The sequence below is a fragment of the Cyprinodon tularosa genome, unplaced genomic scaffold, assembly GCF_016077235.1.
Source record: "Cyprinodon tularosa strain WSP-4 unplaced genomic scaffold, ASM1607723v1 ctg207, whole genome shotgun sequence".
Lineage (NCBI taxonomy): Eukaryota > Metazoa > Chordata > Actinopteri > Cyprinodontiformes > Cyprinodontidae > Cyprinodon > Cyprinodon tularosa.
In genome coordinates, this window is record NW_024038767.1 from 2240265 (window position 1) to 2264326 (window position 24062).

The window sequence follows — 24062 nt, forward strand, 5'->3', positions numbered from 1 at the left end:
ATTATACATAACTATGTTATTTATCATTACCTATGAGCTCAGCCTCTTAACCTTAATATTTGCGTCGCAGAGCCAACAAACTAGCGATTGCGAGATCGCCAAAACGTCACAACGATGTAGAAAAAATAACGGGTATATTTATTATCTAAAGTCTACATGAAATCTATACCCTACACAGACTAATGAAATACTATCTGTAAAATTATCTATGTAAACAAACCTCATCACTTGAGAAGGTAGGTGATGTGGACGTCGTGGAAGACATTTTGTCCCATAACGCTCGCCGTACTGTTGGGGGGGAGAAGCGGTGGGGGGGAGATGTTCATGTTGCTGCGGTCTGCAGTCTGACCGCTAGATGTCGCTAAAAGTTACACACTGTAGCTTTAAATATCCTGAGAAAAGGATGGTTTTCATAATCTGTAGCCATAACCATCAGAAATGTTTCAATCTATGTGAAATGAATCTATATGAAATGATCAACAAAAATATCAAAGTTTTTTTACTATATTCTAACTTTTTGAGATGAACCTGTTGATCTTTTTTTTCTGGAAGGATGTTGGAATTGCAGAGAATGAAATAAAAAGAGAAAGATATCTGCGTTTCTCTCCTGGACGGTAAGATTTATGTTCAAATCTCACAGAAACGGAGGAAATGGATAAATAAAGGTTTAGCAGAATTAGCGTGAGGAAGGAAACACTTAAGCTCTTCCTCCAAAGGAAAAGAAGCTCTCCAAAACATTGAAAACAATTTATTTATTATAAAAGCAGATAAAAAGTTACATTGAAGCATGTTTGATGTTAAAATACATTTAACTGTAAAGAAACATAAAGTAAATTAAGCTAAAGACTAAATTTCCTGCTTTTAAGATAAATTAAGCTGCTTGTCATATTTTACCATCTTATGAACACTTTGCACAAAATAAATCAGTTAAAACCGTCCTTTATGCTGCGTGGATCAGAGTCCTGACAGGAAATAACTTCTTCATGCTACCGTACTGTGGCACAGCGGGCAGCAGCTGTATTTCCTGATCTCATGTTCCAGAGCGCAGTGTTTACACACGCCGCACACCCAAAACTGGTACTCCTGGATAGGACGCCCCGTTACTATGCAAGTGGGCAGTTTCTCCTCAGACCTAAGGAGAAAAGAAAAGCAGGCTAAAGGAATATCGGGAAATTCACAGCAGTGAAGATAAAAGTCTAGAAAAGGTCTGATTTATTGTTAACATTCAGAAATAAACTCAGTGGAGATTCATGCAGAAGGTTTATTGCTAACACTGGTTTACTGAGAGTCAGGGTTTGATCGGATCACTGTGGCGCTCTCACCCTTCTGATAATCTTGTGGCCTCCATCATGCGGCTGTCCTTTGGAGGGTGTTTAGTGAAAATCTGCAGGGCCAGATCCTCATAGAGCTGCTGCTGTTCAGGGCTCAGGCTGTCCAGAGATTCCAGCTTGATGAAGGCCTTTGAGCAGGTCCCAAAGGCCCGGTTGGCTGCAGAGCAAAGAGCCAGCAGGGAGTAGATCTCAACTGCAGGGATGACATCCTCGTACTCACGAAGGTGAAGCGCTGCGAGACGGAAAAACACACAGAACTCAGTCCGGTAGAAACCAGTCATCATTAACCCTTTAGAGGAAATGTTACTGTTTTTGATCACTTCCTGTGTTTCCTTACAAATCAAACCCCCAAAAAGTCCTGCTTTCTCGGAGTGCTTTTCATGGATATCTTATAGAAAAACTTTTGTTATTTTTCTGAATATATTCAGACAGGTTGGCGTTTTTTGTTATTACATAGATATTAATTCTTGCCATCAAAATATAATTTTTTTTTATGTTACAAAGGTAATAAGGTTTTATTCTGGGTTCCAATGAAACTATTGTCTTGAAATTTTTATTTTCAAAGTATTTCACTGAGCGCCCTCTAAAGTTATAATTTTAGCTCTCTGAGAATATGATCAGAAAAATACTTTAGGTGGTTTAGAGAAAAAAAAACTTCATTTGAATTAAAACTCAAATATCTGTTGGTGGAATAAATTCAGAGGTCTGAAGTTTGAGGAGCTAACAGTCGACTGCAGTGGTTGTTAGAGAAGTTGAAGCTGTGATCCGTCAGGCAGGTCTTTGACCTCACCTGCAGTCAATCCTATTGGATCCATTTACCTGCTTTAGGTCATCTAATCAGATCCAGTTTGTTGAAATTGGCAGAAAATAAGACACCATGGAAGATTAAGACCAGCTGAGTTATGATGAAGGAGGAAACATGCAGGGATTTGGTTACTGTGGTTTTTGACCACTAGGTGGCGGAAGACTCAAATAAAACCAAAGCTAGCGCTCAGTCTGTAGAAGCTGTCCTGCTTCATCGTGTTAAATAATCACAAATAAAGGTGATCATTTTATTTATTACTTCTAAAGTATCAATTCATTAAAATAAGACATATAAATGTTATTTACAAGAATCACACATGTAAGGATGTTATTATAACCTAGAAGAATTAGAGAATCCTGTCTTTATTATAACACGTATAGATATATTATACATCATAACATAAGAATAGAAACCAGAAAACATATTTTGATGCAGTCTTTCCCTGATATTGTCAACCTATTAAATTATTTCTGCATTTCCAAAACAGTTAATCCAGCATACAGTGGGTAAAGGCTGTCAGGCTAGAAACACCACAGTAAAGGTGGGCTATAAAATCTCTGCTAATTTTTCCATTGCTAATGGCTAACATTTCCACACCCCCCCCCAAAAAGTGGTAATAACTGTAAACTGTTGGAACCTGTGCGCATGGCGTTCTCTGCGTAGCCGGCATGGAGCTGCCTCTGAGCGAGCAGGAAGAAGTGATACGCCTCGGCTCCTCGCCAGGCGCTGTCAATGATGCGACTCTCTGGGGATAAAGCATCTTCTTCCAGGAGGCCAGTGAGTGTGAATGTAGCCTAAGAAAACACAATCATGCATGGATGAGTAGGCTGAAAAAGCTCACCGATGGTCCAAAACATTATGTTAAAGAAAAACTAAATGTTGAGATAAAGTTCAGTCAATCACCTCAGATTTCTTCCCTTTGGCTTTGGACTGCTGAGACGCCTTCACCTGATCGTGATAATCCTCAACAAGCAGAGCTGCCAAAACGTACAGCTTCTTCACCCTCAGAGGTCGGCTCATTTTCTTCGTCTCTTCGTCGGCTATCTGCAAACAGAAGCTGCTATCACACTCATATATTCAAGGTTTGAGATTTAAAAACGTCACATGACGTCTTTTGTTCTGTGTAGAAGCTCAGGCTGCGTTTAAAGGTTACTGCAGACAGACTGGAGCAAATAAAAATAAATTTAACAGTTTTATTCAATGTAAAAAGAAAATCATGCAAAGTCTGAATCATCCTGCTGAAACAGAGTAAAAGAGTTGAAACAAAAAATAAATATTCGTTGTTTAACAGACCAGTGTGTCATTTGGCCAAATCCTTTCAGCCTTTTTATTTTAGTTTAACTCTGGGGAGCCGAATATATAAAACAGGATAGATTATTTGATGTGTAAAAAAACAAAAACTTTAAAAAACAAACAAACCTTTTGCTGTAATGATGAAGATAACATCTTAAGCTTACCTTAAACATGAGTTTGGCTGCATCAAGGAAGTGGTGAGCCTTCCGGTAAAGTTCCACTGCTTCCAGAGTTTTATTTTCCTCTAGAAGATGAGAGGCGCGTTTGGAAAGAATTGATTTGATCTCCTTCATGTTGTGGGCCCTCGCCAGTTCCACGGCTTTGTTCCACTAACAAAAAAACATTCAATAAAGAGGAAGAGCTTTTGATTGTAATTCAATTCTATAATCAAAGACATTAATTGTAAAAATAAACACTTCTTTAAAGCCTACTTATAATTACAAGAATTGAATGAAAAAGCTTGAGCTCTATAAAAGTGGGGCAGCATGACGGTTACTAGGAGAGAGTTGAGATCATGTTGATGGCAACAAAAGACTAGTTTGTTTAACATTGTGAGAAAAACATAGACGTTCACACTGCAGAGCTAAAACCCAGAGGCTGGGTGGGCAGGAGCAGCCAGGCTGGCTGCTGATGTAGGATCCATGCGTCACTCAGAAACTGCGGCGCCAAAGTTTGTCTCTCCACTTCTCACCTGGTTCAGATGGACGCATTTGTCCACTGCTGCTTTTGGCTGGTTGCATTTAAGGTAGGCCTTCACAGCCTGCTCACACATTCCCACGGTGACAAACATCTGTCCGATTTCCTACAGATGGGCAGTAAAAGCAGAGCTGCATCAATTGAGCAATTCTGCTAAACGCCAGTAAATGTCATAAAGAACGGGTGTCTCTCTGTGACGTACTGCTAACAGTTTGTGATTTTCAGGGAGATCCGCGGCTAGCTGCTCAAGGCTGTCATAGTCTTCCAGCCTGTAGTAGCAGTCTGCTAACCTTTCCTGGTTTCGGCCCATGCGGTAGGATCGAACTGCTTCCCCCCTTAAAGGAGGATGTTTAAAGGTGAGAACAATGAACATGAACATTTCCTCCAAAAACAGGGTAAACTGTTGGCCTCCTCTCATCTGCAGCTGTCCATTCTCAGAATCAACCTGTCTTCCCCATTTCTTTAAAAGTTTTCTTTGACAAAATATCTTTGAATTCAATTAAGCATCACTGATGTATTTGAATCTAATTATATAATAATAAAAACAACCAAAAAAAGGGAAACTTTTTGGAGCAACTGGTGATCTGTGAAACCACAAAACTTCGAACGAAAGGTGTGTTTGTTAGGACTTGACTACAACATAGAGTCTCGAAAGGTTTCATCTTATATTTGAGAACCAGAGACCAGGGGGGGGGGATTAGCTCTGGGGAAGTGAAAAAGGTTCCCGTTTTCCTCATCCACTAAAAACATTCCTTCTGCTGAAAACACTTTCTAACCCCAGATTATGACACATCTTGTATTTCATAACAGTGCAAGGAATTGGTTGGGTGGGGAGTCAACAGCCTGACCATTGAAACAATATAGTTGTTTACAGAAATAATGGTTTTCAGTGGAGGAAATAATTCTTCCAGTGCATCAACTGATGTCCTCTGATTTTATTCATGATCTTTTCCAACTCTTCCTTCTTCCTCTCCTCTCTCCTGCTCTCTGTGTCAGATGTTCAGTTATTCCTCTGCCTCCTTTAGTGATAATGGGATGTGTAATAAGTGTAGTATTTTTGTAGCTTTGGAGGCGAGGGTGTCAGAGTTAGAATCCAGGCTTCAGGCTGTTGAACATCCAGGAGTTAAAGTAGGCCCCCCACGTAGCTGTCCTCCAAAAGTGCCTGAGCAGCCAGGCGATTGGGTAACTGTACGCAGAAAGCGTAGTCGTGGATCTCTGCCCACTGGTCACCACCAACCCGTTCACGTTTCTAACCGGTTTTCCCCACTCAGTGACACACCCACTGAGAAGCCCACTCTGGTGATTGGCAGCTCCATAGTCAGAAACGTGGCATTAGAGACACCAGGGACCATAGTCAAATGTTTGCCGGGGGCCAGAACGGGCGACATCAAATCCTACCTGAAACTACTGGCTAAGGATAAGGTTAAATACAGTAAGATTGTTATTCACGCTGGTGGTAATGACACCCGGTTACGCCGATCGGAGGTCACTAAAATTAGTGTTGCTTCGGTGTGTAAGTTTGCCAAAAAAATGTCGGACTCCGTAATTTTCTCTGGTCCCCTCCCTGATCTGACCAGTGATGACATGTTTAGCCGCATGTCGTCATTCAACCGCTGGTTGTCTAGGTGGTGCCCTGAAAACAACGTGGGCTACATTAATAATTGGCAATCCTTTTGGGGAAAGCCTGGTCTGATTCGGAGAGACGGCATCCATCCCACTTTGGATGGTGCAGCTCTTCTTTCTAGGAATCTGGCCACATTTATTAGTCCTCCAAAACCCTGACCACCCAGGGTGCAGACCAGGAAGCAGAGTTGTAGTTTAACACACATCTCTGCAGCTTCTCTACTGTTACCCACTCTTTACTCCATCCAGACAGTGTCTTGCCCACGACCAAAATCTAATAAATTAGCAAAGATTCCCAAAGGAGTAAATCATGATAATCTAATTAAAATCAAAATAACTCAAATTGGGGAAAAAGTTAAAACAATTAAATGCGGTCTGTTTAACATAAGATCGCTTTCCTCTAAAAGTCTACTAGTTAATGACTTGATTTGTGATAATCACATTGACTTGTTTTGCCTTACAGAAACCTGGCTGCAGCAAGAGGATTATGTGAGCATAAATGAGGCAACTCCTTCAAGCTATTTAAATTTTCACATCCCCAGAAGTTCTGGGCGAGGAGGAGGAGTAGCAACAATCTTCCAGTCTGACTTACTGATTACTCCCAAAACAGTTAATACCTACAACTCTTTTGAACATTTAACCCTTAATTTCCCTGATCCAAATTTCAAGGCAAGAAAACCTCTTCTTTTTGTAACTTTGTATCGTCCACCAGGTCCTTACTCTGAATTTTTAGATGAGTTTTCAGAGTTCCTTTCTGATTTGGTATTAAATACTGACAGGGTCATCATAGTGGGAGATTTTAACATCCATGCTGACATTGAAGGCGATAGCTTAAGAGCAGCCTTTAATGCTATCTTAGACACTATTGGCTTTGTTCAAAATGTGAATAGTCCCACGCATTCTCATCTTCATACTTTGGATCTTGTGCTGACATACGGCATAGAATGTGAAGAAATAACAGTATTTCCTCACAACCCTGTCCTCTCTGACCACTTTCTAATAACCTTCAGGATTACTTTAACAGAGTTCTCCTCCCCCAAAAGAAGGTTCAATTTTAGTAGATCTTTATCAGATAGTGCAGTTATAAATTTTAAAGAATCTGCTTCACTTTCTCTCTCCTCTGTGTCACTGAGCAGTGCTGCAGAGTGCAAAAGTTTAGCTTATTCCCCTTCACAGGTTGATGATTTTGTTGATGGGGTTGCTAGTTCTCTGCGTATTGCCTTAGACAACGCAGCTCCTTTGAAAATGAAAACCGTTAAAAATAGAAAGCTTGCTCCTTGGTTTAATGCAGAGCTGCGTACTTTGAAGCAAAATGCTAGGAAACTGGAGAGAAAATATCGCTCCACAGGCCTGCGAGAGTCCTTCCTAGTCTGGAAAAATGGTTTACTGCTGTATAAGAGGACCCTTTGTAAAGCAAGAGCAGCATACTTCTCCTCATTAATAGAGGAGAATAAGAATAATCCTAGATTTCTTTTTAATACAGTTGCCAAACTCACCCAGAGCCATAGCTCTGTTGAACCGTCCATTCCACCTGCTCTTAGCAGCAATGACTTTATGGGATTCTTTATAAATAAGATTGATCTTATTAAAAATAAGATCATAAGCACTCCTCTATCCGCGATTGTACCTGAGGTAGTCATGGAATCTGAACTGGGTTTAGACTGCTTTGATCCAGTTGAACTCTCTGAATTAGCAAAATTATTGTCTTCATCTAAGCCTTCAACTTGTATGTTAGATCCAGTTCCAACCAGGTTATTTAAGGAGGTATTCCCTTTGATCTCCTCCTCCATTTTAGATGTGATTAATCTATCTCTGTTACAGGGATATGTACCTAAAGCTTTTAAGGTTGCTGTAATTAAACCTCTGCTTAAGAAACCGTCTCTTGACCCAGATGACTTGGTCAATTATAGACCTATATCCAATCTTCCTTTCTTATCCAAAATTCTTGAGAAAGTAGTTGCCAAACAAGTTTGCGATCACTTCCACCATAATGAACTTTTTGAAGAGTTTCAGTCTGGCTTTAGAGCTCATCATAGCACTGAAACAGCTCTGGTGAAAGTCACTAATGATATTCTCATGGCCTCAGATAATGGACTTGTATCTGTGCTCGTCCTGTTGGATCTTAGTGCTGCATTTGATACAGTTGACCATAATATTCTTTTAGAAAGACTTGAATATTTTGTTGGAATTAAAGGAACAGCACTAGACTGGTTTAAATCTTATCTATCTGATCGAATTCAGTTTGTTCATGTTAATGATAGATCTTCAACACGCTCAAAGGTTACCTGTGGAGTACCACAGGGATCAGTGCTAGGACCAATTCTCTTTACTTTATACATGCTCCCAATTGGTAGAATTATTAGACAGCATGGGATTAATTTCCACTGTTATGCTGATGATACCCAGCTATATCTGTCTATAAATCCAGATGAAGCTAACCCATTACATAGATTACAGGCATGTCTTGAAGACATAAAAACCTGGATGACTCTTAACTTTCTGCTTCTGAATGCAGACAAAACAGAAGTTATAGTCTTTGGACCAGAGTCTCTGAAAAAGAAACTGATTAGCCAGTCACTTCATTTGGATGGGATTAAACTGATTTCAGATAATAAAGTAAAAAATCTTGGTGTTGTTTTTGATCAGGACCTGTCATTTAGGTCCCATATCAAGGAGGTTTCTAGAATTTCCTTCTTTCATCTGAGGAACATTGCAAAAATTAGAAATATCCTGTCCAGGGGTGATGCTGAGAAACTAGTCCATGCATTTGTTACTTCAAGGCTGGACTATTGTAATTCTTTACTATCAGGAAGTCCACAAACTGTAGTTAAAAGCCTTCAGCTGATCCAAAATGCTGCAGCCAGAGTTCTAATGAAAATTAAAAAGAGAGATCATATCTCGCCTATCCTGGCTTCTCTTCATTGGCTTCCTGTTAAATCAAGAATAGAATTTAAAATCCTCCTTCTCACATATAAAGCCTTAAATGGCCAAGCTCCATCTTATATCAGAGATCTGATTGTTCCTTATGTTCCTAACAGAGCACTTCGCTCTCAATCTGCAGGTTTACTAGTGGTTCCTAGAATTTCTAAAAGTAGAATGGGAGGCAGATCTTTTAGTTATCAGGCTCCTCTCCTGTGGAACCAACTACCAGTTTTAGTCCGTGAGGCAGACACCCTGTCTACTTTTAAGGCTAGGCTTAAAACTTTCCTTTTTGATAAAGCTTATAGTTAGAGTGGCTCAGGTTATCCTGAGCTATCTCTATAGTTATGCTGCTATAGGCTTAGACTTTTGGAGGACATAGGGACCCCCATTTCATCATTCTGCTTCATTCTCTCTCTGTTCTCCTATTCTGCAGAATCTGTTAGTTCAATCTCTAACCTTCTGCTCTCTCTGCTTTTCCTCAGAGTAGCTTTGCCTCGTCTGTTCCTGTTTGGCTGTGACGTCATCCTGGAAAGAAACATCAGCTGTGCTGCTTCTATCAACACCCTTGTTTATAGATGTTGGAGATCGGCCTGTTTTCCAGTGTGGTCCTGTTTCTCTGACCGTGACTGAGTGGATGTGCTTTCTTCGTCCTCTGGCATGGGAGCTGCCTTGGAGCTCGTCTGCCTGGCTGTGTGTTTCCTGGACGGGGCCGCCTTTTACAGCTGCTTTTTGTATCTCTGCTTCTGTCTCCTTGAACCCCAGTCGGCCTCGGCAGATGGCCGCTCACACTGAGCCTGGTTCTGCTGGAGGTTTCTTCCTGTTAAAAGGGAGTTTTTCCTCTCCACTGTCGCTACAAGCATGCTTAGTGTGGGGGATTGTATTTGAGTCAATGAGTCAATGCAATCAACTGGTTTTCCTTAGATAGAAAACTTTGTATCAATTTGATCTGGTTGAACTGTAAAGTGCCTTGAGATGACATGTGTTGTGAATTTGGCGCTATATAAATAAACTGAATTGAATTGAATTGAAATACCATCTTTGAAAAAACCCCTGCAGCATGTCAAACAGTGACAATTAGCTGTTAGCATCATGCTGTTTTTTGTTCTTTCTAAAATGAATAGAGGACAGACTGAGTTTAGTCACTGTGTTGTTGTATATCAGCATTTTTAAACTTATCTTTCATCACCAGACCTAAAGCATTAGCTTGAATATTTAGCATCAAATAAGAATTTTGTGGGGAACTAATCTGTACTTGGAGGAAGGTTTTGACCGGGACACCACTTTAATTTGGATATGAGAATAATACGGACTGATTATTAGCAAAACAGTGAGTTTGGCAAAATCGCTTCATGGCTCACTAATGTAACCTGGTATAGTGTGTGCTTAGTTAGTTAGATATATTGTAATTGTCAGTAAAAATCTGGGTAAAAATCAGTGTTGCACCGATGCCATTTTTTGGCCCCGATACCTGGCAGTGCAGTATCGGCCGATACCAGCTGTGTGAAATTGATCTCTGTGTATCTATGAACAACTGCAGACTACTGGGATGTAAAATAATCACCATCATGGCTTCATGTCAAGCTGCTGCCTTCCTTTGTGAAGCAGGAAAAAGACTAAAACAAAGTGAATCCAGTAGAACTTTTTATTGCCTACCTGGAATGGGGGACAACAGTTGAAGAAACTTTTGGCTCTCAAAATGGTATCGATGCCCTATTGGTTGGTACTCACTGATGCCGATTCCACCATTTTAGTGCTGGATCGGGGCCCCGCCCCATACTGGTATCAGTACAACACTGGTAATAATGCTGGTCTGCACTGAGTCAACATCTGTCTACATGCTACCAGAATTGGAGTGTTTTAGGAATGAGAGTTCATTAAGGTTTGGTGACCTTCTATCTACTGAACCTAGACAATAGGTCTGCTGACTGCCACACCTATAGTGAAAAAATCCACAAATCTACACCTTGACTGTATCTGTCTCAGGTTTTGGATTCAGATGATGGTGCTATTACTCTTTGCTTAATAGGTCAAAAGTTTTTTAAATGTATTCCTAAGTTTTTGAACATGAAAATCAATACAATCAAATTACCCACATGCCTTAACACAACTGATTTAAAATTAAAGAGGTTTGGAGGTAAATTTTCACTGTAGAAGGCTTTTAGTAATTGCTTCTATGTAACAAATAGAAATACAGCAAACAGAGAATGATCATGTCTGAAAATAATTACCACTTCTGTCTGTCAGCGTAGTAGTCTCCGATTCCGTTATAGGCCTGTTGGAGCAGAGCATCATCACAGTCCCCAGAACCACTTTTAAGTAGCTGCTGAACCTTAAACCAGTCTCCTAGCTTGATCCTTAGATTAATGGCGAGGTCCCTTTAGAGACAGCCACAATCACCAATCAATTACCATCCAAACCCTAAGAGACTGAGAGAAAGTCAATCATTTCTACCTTCTATCCATCTGCAGATACATGCTTTCAGCTTCCTCAAATTTGCCAAAGTAAGCTGCCACATCGGCTTGCTTCATGGGCTCGCTCTGCAGGTTGGCCAGACGCTTGACAAACTGAATACCCGGATAGTCTTTGCAGCGGACGAAAGCCTCCTCGGCCGTCTTCAGATCCAGTTTCTGTAGGGCTGCCTCAGCCAGCAGGTGCCTGCAGCGTTCACAGTGAAACAGATTATCAAAGATCATGGCTGAATGACATGAAGCGTTTGGAATCAGATTCAATTCTGTTTCCTCATCATTTATCCAAATTGCACCAACAAATCACATCATAAAGTTTGAGTCCAAGTTAAAAGGAATCAAAACTTTGTGAAATGACTCTTTGATGGAATAACCCACTAGCTGATGATGAAGCTTTTTGCTATTAAATTACAGATATGGACTGATAAATTTGAAAGATCGGTTTTGTTGTTAAAGCCAAGTTTTGAGGGATCCTGTAAGAACTGACACCTAGGCCAGAGATCACACTGGGAGAAATCTCTGATAGTCTTCATGGTCATTCTATGCTAACATATCCCTGTTTGTAGATGGGAGCCAGAACTTTCTTTTGGAAAGGTAAAGGAACGTTAAAAGGCTTAGTATGATCAGGATTTTTCTGTTTACATTAATGCTAGACAATCTTTTCTCTGTACAGAACCCAGATTCAAGCGTTCATCTACTTCTCTGCCCCCCCAAAAAAATCTATTTGTACTTGTTATCTGCTCTGAAACCCTGCCTCCATGGTAAAAGGAACTTACCAGAGTCTTGGGTGAGGATTGTCCTTGATGAACTGCGAAGCGTCTTTAATGCCCACTTTCTCAATAAGAGCTCGGCTGTCTCTCAGGGAGCGGATTTCAAAATTGATGAGGTTGTCTTTGTTTGGCCGCTCTGGATCCTGCAGAGAAACATCTGATGACCTCATCAAGCTGGATGGATGGGAACTTTAATGTTCCAGAGTTTTAATTTAAGTGTTAAATTGTTTGGAAAGGAATGTGTTTTTATAATCATTATACTTAAATTCACACAAATAAGAAGAAAATAAACATATGACCTCAACTGAAGTTAATATATGCCATCAAACTTTAAAAGAATTAAAAGTGGATTTTAAACCATCACAATCTTGAAGGTTTACCTTCATAATTTCATCGAGTAAAACCGATTTGATTTCCAAATCCTCAAAGTTGCAGATGTATCCAGATGTTTGAATGGGTTCCTGTTTAATACAGATCAAGAGAAGGAATCACACAGGCGTATCCTTCATCAGCGCTCAGATCACTCCTGAAAACTCACCTCTGGATCAAGGTTCCTGAACACATACATCCTGGTCTTCTCCATCGTAGCAAACAAATCTGGATTGTCATTTGCCCACTTCATGTCCCAGACATCTTTACGCTCAAACTTGGACAGATCTCCTGCTGCTTTGTTTCCTGTCTCTTCATCTGTTGCAGAACGAACTTCCAATTCCAACAGAGTCAGCAAGCCTGAGATGTCAATGATGGCCAGGCGACTGAAGAAGATCATGAATAATGGGAATTTTAATCCGAAATGCAACATTTCTCTGACATGGTCATAAAAACACATAAAGGCCAGTCACTACCTGGAGTTACAGTTTATAGACAGATAATGGGCTCGGTTGTTCGAGGAATACTTCTGGATGAGGGTGACATTTGGAAGGCTGTATTTGTGGATGATGCCGCACTCACGAGCCTGTAACCACAAACGCTGCCTTAAAGATGCCGTTTATCAACGTAAATCAGAGAAAAAACAAGTAAACCAACAGCACGGCACTCTAGCAAGTTAAATGGAGTGATGAGGTCTTATTTAGAAAGGTACCCACCACCACCAGAGCTTCATCTGTTGCTGTAATGCAGCAGATAGGATCTCGAGTTGTCTGTAAAAACGCAAAAGAAAAGTAAAATACCTCCTACTTCGCAGTTATATCTTTCTTATTTGCCCTACCATGCTAACTACATAATTAAAATCCCTTTAATTTCTTTCTGGCATCTTGACATATAAGGGAAGCTTTTATTTTGAAATCCTTTTTGTATAATGTAAGTACTCTGAGGAACTGAAACTTCTATTCAAAGTTTTTCAATTACAGGAGGACAAGCTTCTATATCTTACTGCGAAGGCTTTAGAGTAATCGGAGCCCTCATCGCTGGCTCCGGATGGACTGCTGTCTATGTGATAGAACCTGCAGAGAGAGGAAACTGGGCACATGAGAGAGAAGGAAAAAACAACAGACAAGCATCTGTGGTTCAGCGGGTGTGATCTTCGGTGCCGCTGTGCTGCCAGTACTGGCAGAGCATTGAAACACACCCATACTGTCTGGACCCTGAGTGGCATTTCCTGAATGAATGAATCCTTTTCATTGCACTCAGGGGCCAACTCTTTACACTGTAATGATGAGCCAGTAAAGCAGAATGTAACACTGCTGTGACTCTACTCTTCAGTGCTACGTTTGTTTGAATCCTCAGGTGGGTTTTATGAAAACAGCTCATGGGTGTAAATGCTACAGACGTGTCTGGGCTCACCTCTCCCTGCCGCCCTTCCTGGTTCTGGTCACCTGGTTGATCTCCAGGGCAGTCAGCTTCTTTGCCACTCTGTACTGCCACAAATAGAAGGCCTCTTTGGATGCAGCGATGACGTGTGTCCTCGTCATGGTAACAAACAGCGGATCTAACCAGAGAGAGAGAACAACGTCTGTATGCAGCTTGGAAAGACATTTATTTGTGGTAAATGTTACATATTCTTTTCCACATTATGTGTCTAAATAGCTTGAATTATAGATAAAGAGCACAGGATCAATACAAGTTTTATGCCCTTTAATCTGAGCTACTAAATTATGGATGATGTTAATCAAACACATCAGTACAGAGGGCTGCGTTGCCATGGATAAGAACTAATGCCTCTCGATTTTTTTTCTTCCATATTCAGGTATATAAAATGTGTTTTATGGGGATTTTATTAAATGAACAATTGCAAGGAGGATGATAACAGAAAGTAAAATCAATCACAATCAAATCCCCAATGAAGGCCATTTCTGTTTGATTGATCTCAGTATAAGAACTCAGCTTTGTTAGAGAACATGTGGACAAACAGCATCAGTAAAACCATGGACTACATCAGACACATGGAGAGGTTTCAATCAGAATGCCATCTTCATAGATGAATGTTTATTCCATCATTTAAAAATGGGAAGAGAGCAGTCATCCTGAGATTTATGGAAGAATGGTAAGAGGAAAGGAAGAAGATGAAAGAAACCCACGAGTCTAGTTTCACCTTCCAGTAGATGTAGCATCAAACTGTCCCAGTTAAAGTCCAGACCAATTCTTTATTGGAATCTGTGGCTAAACTGGCAGGTAGACATCTAACTGAACATAACCTATTTAGCAGATCAGGCTGTAACTTTAGCCTCTTGATGGGAAATCACTGACTTTTACTGATAGTGAAACAAAATGGGGTTCTAGGTGTCCAATGAAGGGAACAGGATACAGATGATTAGCAGCCCATTCATTCTGTAAAACAATCTGGACACCATATATCCTTTTCCTTCTATCTCATAACGAAGAGCTAGCAAAACAAATCTAAAAAGAAAAGGTCTATATTTGTGAGATTTCATGGTAATATTTGGCCTGAGTTCAGCGTGTCCCTGGAACATAAAGGAACTGATAACACTGACTAACCTTCAGGTTCCTGCAGGGTTTATACAGGAATGACTAACTTTAAGTTAACGATTTTTAATGCTCTTAGAAATAATTTTAATCCTACCAATTGTACCCATGATTCTCACACACACACACACACACACACACACACACACACACACACACACACACACACACACACACACACACACACACACACACACACACACACACATATATATATAAAACACAGCCAAATCCTTGGTAATCTCTACCGTCGACAGGATGCAGCCGTGTCCCGAATTCCTCGTTTTCCAGCCACTTTTGTTGAAATTTGCATTTTTCCCAATCTCTAGCTTTTTCTCCGCCTCGAGCTTCTTTTCCACGCAAACACACGAATATCTGATATATCTGACGAAATTGTTTGTATAAACTTTTTTTTTTTAAAATAAAGCATTTTAAATGCCACTATAATCACATTTAATGATTTTAATGCTAATTAATTTAAATGAATCATAATTTGATGATTTTTAATGACGTGTGGAAACCCTGTCCTGTGACCAGAATCCAATAGGACCTTTTGGACAAAGCGTCTCTGTCCATCTGATGCCACCAGGTTTCACTCAGACTCTCCAGGAGCTCAGAGATTCCCTGCTATGCTTCTAATACACGATCTTTTCCTTATCACTGAGGATATTCAGCAACATATTTTTATTATAATTAAGATCTAATTTCAAAATATTCCTAATTTTTATTTTTAATTTTTCAGTCATGCATTTGCAAAGCACATTTTTTCATACTGGGGAAAATGATCATAACTAACCAATATCAATGTATTTGGAGTCCAGAGGAGTGCCAATGGAATTGCAGAGCATCAGGATAAACTGTAAAATACACAGAAGGTCAATTTAGGAATTTTATACCAAGAAAACACAATTATTTGGCAGATTTTAAAATTTAGCATTACCCTCGCAGGTCCCCTAGTTTCAAACCCCAGATCATCCTGTATATCATAAAAAAAAGATTCTGTTTCAATTTCTTAACATTAAATAGTTCAGTGAAGCTGAATGGGCTTATAAAGCATTAGTAAAGCTAATATCTTATTTCTTTATTACCTGAGGCTGCATTTCATCTGCCTTGCTGGCCAGGATGCAGAAGTCTCCACAGGTAGTGATAGACATCAAGCTCTTGACATTTTTTACAAACTTCTCATTGTTTTTGGTGTCCCAGAAAACGACACAGTACTCCTGCTGCTCTGGCTTTGTGTAGGCATACACCACCGTGCTACAGCAGTAGCCCCACTGGTGGGACACAAGGACAAGTCTTAAAAATAACTAGAGATGGAACCAAAAACATCTGGCAGTATAATTAAAGCATCTGTTTTTACTTTATAATCTGGTCTTATGTTGGCAAAGTAGATGTAAGAGTCCACAGCCAGGGCGATTCGCAGGCCTCCACCCTCCCATGAGATCCCAGACATGTGCTTCCCAGGGACTTTCAGAGTCCTAAGATGCTGCAAACAAGCAACCACCAAAGACAGTGTGCAAATAAATGTGTTTTTTGAATGATAATACTGCTGACTGTAAATTGAAGTAATGAAAACATCCTTAAAAAACTCACCTCACCAAAGGGTGTGTAGAACTGAACCACGTTGAGTTCTTTCTCCATATTTGCAGCTCTGAGGGAACCTGCCACCGCCAGCACGCTGCCGCAGTGGTTCCACTGGATGCTGATCACATTCATCAGCGTGTCAAAGTACACCGGCTCTGCAGGAAGATTACGCAGAGTCAGCTGGCTGCTTTTCATCGTAAACCAAGTAATGACGGAAATGAAGCGGTTTTCCGTTGCTCACGCTCATCGTTCTCGTAGCGCATGATCTGACAGCATCCGTTGTCGAAACAGATGGCGAGGCACGGACAGTCTGGCTCCACGTAACCCCCGGCTCCTGCATACCAGTGGATTCCAGCGATGCTCACAGCTCCGGTTGCCCCGCTGAGACAGCTGATGGTCATTTTCACCTGAAGGTCACAGCATGCAAACATTTAGAGACATTTCCAGCGAACAAAAGGTTCACTATGAATCTAATCAGCAGGTTTATAATGAAAAACATTTCAAAATGTCACATGTCATTTAAAAGATAGTAACAGATGTTATTTATTGAAGTTTTTTCATGACAACATAAAAACCTGAAGGTTGTTGAGTTCAGAGGGGCCTGATTTCATGAAACACTCACTATAAAGTTTCCTTGATTGTCATAAATGTGAACTTCGCCGTTGGCCATGCCAAACAGAAGGATTTTACTGTCAGGTGACCAAGCAACGTGAGCGAGCTGACTCCCCTTCAGCTCCTTCCCCCAAATTCGGTTGCCTGCAAACACAGTGAAAGATTAGTGCCGAACATGTTGGTTTCCATTAATAAAAAAATATCATTAATTAATGAAAATCAATTATAAAAGGTGGCTCTGACAGCTCTAATGCTGTTCTCTCTAAAGGTAACTGTACCGTCTACTGATCCAACGATGACGGCTCCATCTTCATAAACAATGCAGATCTTCTGGCCATCAGCGTTCCAGCTCATGCTCCTCACCACTGATTTGTTCCTGTTGTTGATCATCTCCTCGTACCACGCACCTATGAACACACATGTTCAACTAAACATGATGACTTCATTACAAAGCTAGATTAGACCTCAGACTAGCTGCTTTCCTCACCTTTGTACAGCATCCACACAATGATGAGTCCATTCTGGTCACTGGTTGTCAGTTTCTCATACTGTTCATTCCAGGTCACTACCTGAACGGCTCCTGGATGAAGAATGAAGATTATCTCTAAAGCTGAAACTATTTATCTGATTGATTATTGAAATAATCAAATCATTTAGTAAGCCATTAAATGTTAACTGAAGTGTGGAGAGTCTAAAACACGCCTTTAGTGGACAGAGCCACTTAGAGCAGCAATTATGCCAAGTTTGTAAAAAAAAAATATATAAACATTTTGCATTTAAGATAAAAAAAAAAGGTTTGTCAAGAGTCTCTATGCAGAACTTCTCAAGTGGAAAAGTTTTGGTTTCACCTGTTTTAATTTCGTAAAAAATGTTCTTTAAGGGGCCTTTGGCTATCCGATTATTTTATCGACAGATTAATTGATTTGCAATATAATCTTTAATTGCAGCGCAAATGATCTCCATGTGACTCCTCATATGTTTGGGGGATGCAGGGGGTATGAGGTTAAAAAACATAAACAAAACATTCAAGATAAAACAATTATACATTGAATCCCAAATATATTTAATTGATTGAACCAAAGAGAAAGATTGATCTGATTTAGCAAAGATGCTGAAAGAAGCGAAGCTCCAATAGAAACCTTTTTATCCTCAGATGTATTAGAGATGAGCTTTATACTGTTAGACGTAAGCTGCTCTGTTTTTCTGTTTGCTTATATAGACATCATGTGATGGTGGGGTGAAGACCAGGAAGCTGCAGTCCTTGCCATTGGGGGGGGGGGGGGGGGGGGGGGGGGCTGGGTGGGGGGGGGGGGGGGGGGGGGGGGGGCTGATGGAGCCTAAGGAGGTGCGGTTAAAGTATATAAGGGGGTGAAAACCCGGTTAGTTGGTCTCTTTCCTTCAGCTGATGGAGGAGAACTAAACTTCAGGTATAGGAAAAGTTTCTCAGATGATTTGCTCATAATCAGTTTCTCTGTTATATTTGATTGGAATAAATTCTGTTAAACCTTAAAATGTTTTTTCCTTTATGCGTTACATGGAGATTAGTCCCTATTTAAATACGAATTAGACCAAACAGATGGATGAACTTTTTAAGCGCCACATCTTTCAATCACAGCTAATTCATCAAATCACTTCTGAGCACAAATTCTCATAAAATCAAAGGAATGAATGTGCTGTGATTTTTCCGTATATGAAATTGTTAAGTGTAATCAGTTAACATCCAACAGAATAAATGATGCGATACTAAATGCTCAACCAACAACAAAAGGGATCAGGAAGCAAAACATAAACACAGAAAAACGTTCCTATTCAGGGAAAAGCTAAAATATTAGAACAGAAAGTATAAAAACAACTTGAATGAATGAAAGAAAGCATCTTTTATGAGATATATTAGATTTAATGTCTTGAAAGAGGCTAGACTCTAACAGAGCCACACCTGGAAAAATGAACCTATAAATGTTTGTAAGGGAGTATTTATTTTGTTTTCCATCACATTCATTTAATGATCCAGTTCTCTGATAACACTCACCGCTGTGTCCTTCTAAAGTCTGATTCATGGACAGGTTGCTTGGTGCAGCGAGACCTTTCAGTCTAGAGTCATCTGAACAGAAAAACATTTATTAATTGATCAGTTCTCTGTTGTGAGTTGCACAGCATTAGGAAAACGAAGCAATTTGCAAATATTTCAGCGGTTCAAGAATTCAATACACTTTTGTTTCTATAATCACAAGATTACAAAATGTAATCTCTAAGTTGTAACTCTTAAACCACTTTAATTCAAATCCATGAGAACTTATGTGACAGTAAAGGTGGATTCTGCTCTATTATATTACTAGAGGATATATTATCTGCAACTGACTATATTCAATCAATCTCTCCTTTCAATATAGATATTCTGCTATTTTCAAACAGCATTTCTGATCTGCTCTCTACTGCGTTCATCATCTACGCCACAGCTGCAGGCCTGGTGGTACCACCTCTGCTTATAGCGACGGTACCCTGAGGGGCCCGAGCTAAACCTGTTAAAGTTTCAGCAGATTTATTTCAAACTGTGATGCCTTTTGTTTTAGCTGCCCTTTAATCTCAGTCACACTAATGTTTAGTAACAGTTTAGGAGGCAGGAAATACACTGATGCAAAAAGCACATTAATCCTTACAACCATTACAACAGGTTTATAAAGGAGGTCTGAGGCTATCATGTCAACTTTATTTTTGATATATTTAAAGTGTAAATGTATTCATACCTTCTCAGTATTTTCTACATTTTGTATAAAGTGAAATTCTGTCCTGTATCATCTATAAACTTCCGCTTAATACAGCTACCACATATTTTTAGAGTAAGTAGGGTGTTTTCAGGTTATTTCTGTTCATTTTCAAACTCTTTGGCTTTCAATCTGTGTTTTTAATGATTTTTATGATTCTGATGTTTTTCTGTGTATTAGTTTGATGTTTTAATGATTCTACTGCACATTTGTTCGGATATTTTTATCATGTAAAGCAATTTAAACTGCCTTGCTGCTGAAATGTCTTGACTTGGTTTTCTTACATATTAGAGGTCAGACAGGTGGAATGCAGGACTGAGAGCCCAGTTTACATATTTCTATCAGAGCTGTAGATCTATGTGGGTCTTAAAAGGTTATCACTTTTTTTTAACCCTCATTATCTAATAGAACTGCAGTTGTTTAAGACGTTTACCTTTCATATCACAGACCAGAAATGTTCACAGCTTTGGATAATTTATGACCAAACATTTTTATCCCTATTTTAATTGGTTGGTTCCTTTAGCTTCATGATGTGTATTTTTCTTCTGTTTATTTGTAGGTTGCAAACATCATCTTCTGTAAACTGGCGAGGAAGATCAACTTTTTAATGCACAAAATTCAAGCAAAGCTTTTCCTCCGCTTGACAACAGCATGGTGTTTATGATATTTCCTAAATAACTGTTTCTTTATAATCTTTGAACCTAAAATACTTTCGTATTGTTAGAAATGTTCTTCCTTTCTGATTTTAAGCCCCAACTTTTCTGTGATTTTTCCAACTCTATTAAGAAATGGGAGGAAAAGCTTAGAAAACAAAAACAAAACCAGCTTTTTATTCTTGTTTATTTCAGGGTCAGCCCCTTGAGATGATAGATATAGATATAGGTCCATAGATATAATTAACAGGTAAAACAGTACATAGAAACACAGCAGCATTGGATTGTTTTAATAATCAGGATGTAAACTTCTGCTTGCCTGTCTGTGTCTCCAGCTTTAACACCCTCAGCAGACCTTCTTCTCCTCCACAGGAGATGAATCCCTGCTGTTTGTTCCAGGAGACGCATCTCAGCTGGATGTTGTTAGGAATAGCGATCTAAACAACACGGAAAACCCACATTATTTCCCCCAAACATGGATTGAAACGACTCGTTAAGGTCAGAAATGCTCACCTTCTTGCTGAGGTAGATGAACATGGTGATTTATAGAAAAATAAAGACGCATCTAACATATAAACAAAGATATCAGAGGAAATAAAACCCTTTAAAACAAGCTAACGTTTGTCGCGTGGCTTTGAAAGCTTAGCCTAAACCGTTAGCTTAGCACGGCTATCGAAGATGACCTGAAAACAAAAGAATAAACTTTTCTATATTTTAAATCCTGTGTTTCTAAATCTCCATCGGCGCCATTAGGCGAATAAAGATGGCTGAAGCGATCTAAATGTTTCACAGAACAAGTTCTCCTTCTTTTAATGGTGAACTGCAAAGGCTTTAGCTTCCATGAGTCTCCATGGTAACCGTAAACCGGAAGTGCTTGGTGCCTCTGGTAGTTGTAGTTTTGTCTTGTAATATTTCAGCGGCAAGCTCATTGAAATGCCATTTAATTTGATTTTTACTTAAAAAACAAACAAACAAACAAACAAACAAACAAAAAAAAAAAACAGATAAAGAACGATAAATAAATAAAAGAAAGAAATATCGGGGATAAATAAAAAAATGGCGATTTGTTTTTGTTTTAAAATGCAAAAAAGAAAATTGAAATTCAAAGCGTTTTTCTTTTTCATTGTCAAAAAGTGAAAAGGAAAATTAGAAAAATTATTGTAATTTTATTTTCCGTTTCAGGAAACAAAAAACAAAGAGGATTTTTTAATGCATTTTTGTTTCTAGTTTTATCATCAGATCAAAACTATAAAGTTTGATTGGCAAAAAAGAAAAGAAAAATAAATTACACCATTTCAATTGTTTAAAGTTAGAAGTAAAACTCCAGAACCGGGTCACCAACCTTTTTAAGACTGAAGGCTTCTGTCGTGTCAAAGGATGGGATCAGCTTTCAACTAAACTCTATAGACGTTAGGATAATTATCACTGATGATGTGTGAGTTTATTACACCTTAATATTAGCTGCCTGTTGCGCGTCAGAACGGATGTTTAATTAACACAGTTCCTCTGTCTGGCTGTATACAGTTATAATCTTCATTCTGTAGATTTGGGAATGGAATGAGAACAATGTTTAATATTTTGATAAGGCTGGAGCCATGGATGTCTCCTCATCTGCTGACACGTTGGATGTAAAATGTGACGATGTGGCAGACTGGAGACGTATAAAATGACTCTTTAACTGTCCAGGCCACTTCCATAGGGGTGAGCCAGGTGGGGTGCAGCTGCCTTCTGTAACTCTGAGCAACTTCTCTGATCTGAGTGAGATTATAATTTCTATCAGAATCTGTTGTCATGTCTCCTGGTTATTTAATACATATAAGTGAGGAGGTGTTATTTAAAGAGTTTTTCCCAACTGATCTTTTTAGAAAAAAGAACCAAAGAGAAAGAGCTGCAAGGTGCAAACACACAGAGCCTATCTTTAACAAAGATAATAAACATATTTCCAATATTTCTTTTCATTTCTGATTTGCTTTTAGATATTGTCATTTTGAAATCCCTGTAAATGCTTAAATGTTCTAAATGATTGATATGATAAAATGCTCTATAGATAATAAAAAATAGGAGTAGCAGTTCAACATTTCAAACTTAGTCCAATTGTGAGTCATTCAGAAATTGTGAGGACACCCCATGTGGTCCTTGAGGGCCCCTTGGTGCCCGCGGGCACCACTATGGTGACCCCTGCTCCAGAACATTACATTTCAATAAACAGAACAACTGCAGTATTACATTAGAAAGACATTTTGCCATGCTATTTCTTACTGATAAAGAAGAAACAAAGAATAAATACATCTTAGTATTATGTAAAAAAAACAAAAACAAACATATAACACGTAACAATTTACACTGTCCATAAAAACTAGGCTTTTTCCTGATCTTACAGACCCAGTTTTTAATGTCATGTTGGTGCTTTTATTTGTTAGGCCTACATATAGTGGTGAAAGGAAAATAAAAAAATACAAATATTTTTTTATTTTTGAAATGAATTTTATATTGAGTTGTGGATGTATTAATTTTTGTACAGCTGCCATCCTATGCAATGATACCAGAGGTAAGTGTTTTTGTTGTATGTCTCTAAGAGCTGTACGCAGCTAGATATTGAAGTTTTACACTCTGAAAACAAGCACAAGCTAACCCAGACATTACAGAGGGTGTCTTTACCCGGCAACACAGGCTCTAACTTTACTAATGTAGGCGTGGACATTGATTAGAGCACAAAACTCTTCAGGTATAATTATGACTGTATGATTTTCTGTAGGGTTTTTCTCTAGCTGGAAGGTAAATAACCCATTCTCATTTGCTTCTTCTTGCTTTTTTTGTCAGGATTACATGTGTTTATTTTTATAGTTGAGTCTATTTTCCCAGTCACTCTTGAGGGAAATGATTCCCATAGTATGATGCTGCCACCACCAGCGCCTGTCACTAACTTGTGTGTTGAGTGTCTGTCACACATAGTATTTTGTGCTTCCATCTGCCTGGATGTTTGCTGAGTTCTCAAAATGACCTGACTGTCGCGTTCTTAGTCACTTCTTCATGATGAAGGATATGAGGAGAGCACAAACAGTTTAGACCACTCCCTTTTAATAGAGTCAACAACTTCTGCAATTTTATAACATAACGTTGCTTTAAATGACTTTATATTTCCCACATCTGCCTGCTGTGTTCCTTGATCTTTGTGATGGATTTACTGGATTTAAACTGAGCTTAAATCACGCAATCTTTAGACTATATTTACTAGTTAAGTAACACATGAGGGCAGTTGGCTGCCTTTTATTTAATCATGGAGGAATAAAAGATATAGAAACTGAATTCGAATGCTTTTAAGAATTTTCTGGTTGTTAAATGTAAACAATAAAATCCACTTTTGCTGCTTTGTTTGTCTATCATTTTAATCCTAGCAAATAAGATCAAGTATTTTACTTGGAATGTGCCTCAATATGGAAAAGTTCTATGTGAATAATAACTTCATCTATTCTATAAAATAGTATGAATAAAAACATTTTAGCTGTTATTGATATAGAGTTTTAATCAGACTGAAGACAGACGCATAGTAAACGTTGATTCATAAACATTTATTTTTTAAGCCATTTATATTAAAAACATGTGATGACTAATGTTTTTTAATCT

At 39.0% G+C, this 24062-nt stretch overlaps 1 protein-coding gene across 1 annotated transcript; it reads right to left on the reverse strand.

Moving 5' to 3' along the window:
• Positions 1–733: 733 nt before the first annotated feature.
• wdr35 (WD repeat domain 35) lies at positions 734–21314 on the reverse strand. The gene is made up of 28 exons (XM_038285167.1): positions 20952–21314; positions 20758–20875; positions 19053–19124; positions 17511–17603; positions 17302–17430; positions 17034–17167; positions 16653–16818; positions 16421–16566; positions 16188–16313; positions 15916–16101; positions 15768–15803; positions 15624–15684; positions 13688–13832; positions 13278–13347; positions 12991–13044; positions 12751–12860; positions 12444–12660; positions 12286–12366; positions 11912–12048; positions 11122–11325; positions 10899–11045; positions 4328–4460; positions 4121–4231; positions 3594–3758; positions 3040–3180; positions 2774–2930; positions 1323–1563; positions 734–1132 (listed from the first exon to the last, which is right to left on the reverse strand). The coding sequence occupies exons 1-28, from the start codon at positions 20973–20975 to the stop codon at positions 982–984; spliced, it is 3555 nt and encodes a 1184-aa protein (XP_038141095.1). The 5' UTR covers positions 20976–21314; the 3' UTR covers positions 734–981.
• Positions 21315–24062: the final 2748 nt, after the last annotated feature.

Bases quoted from the DNA above. Each gene is read 5' to 3' on its own strand.
- wdr35 (XM_038285167.1), bottom strand. From the start codon at position 20,975: ATGTTCATCTACCTCAGCAAGAAG. The intron at 13,833-15,623 runs GTTAGTTATGAT...CTCTCTGGTTAG, and splicing joins CTCCAAATACATTGATATTG to ATCCGCTGTTTGTTACCATG. The intron at 4,232-4,327 runs GTACGTCACAGA...GCCCATCTGTAG, and splicing joins AAAATCACAAACTGTTAGCA to GAAATCGGACAGATGTTTGT.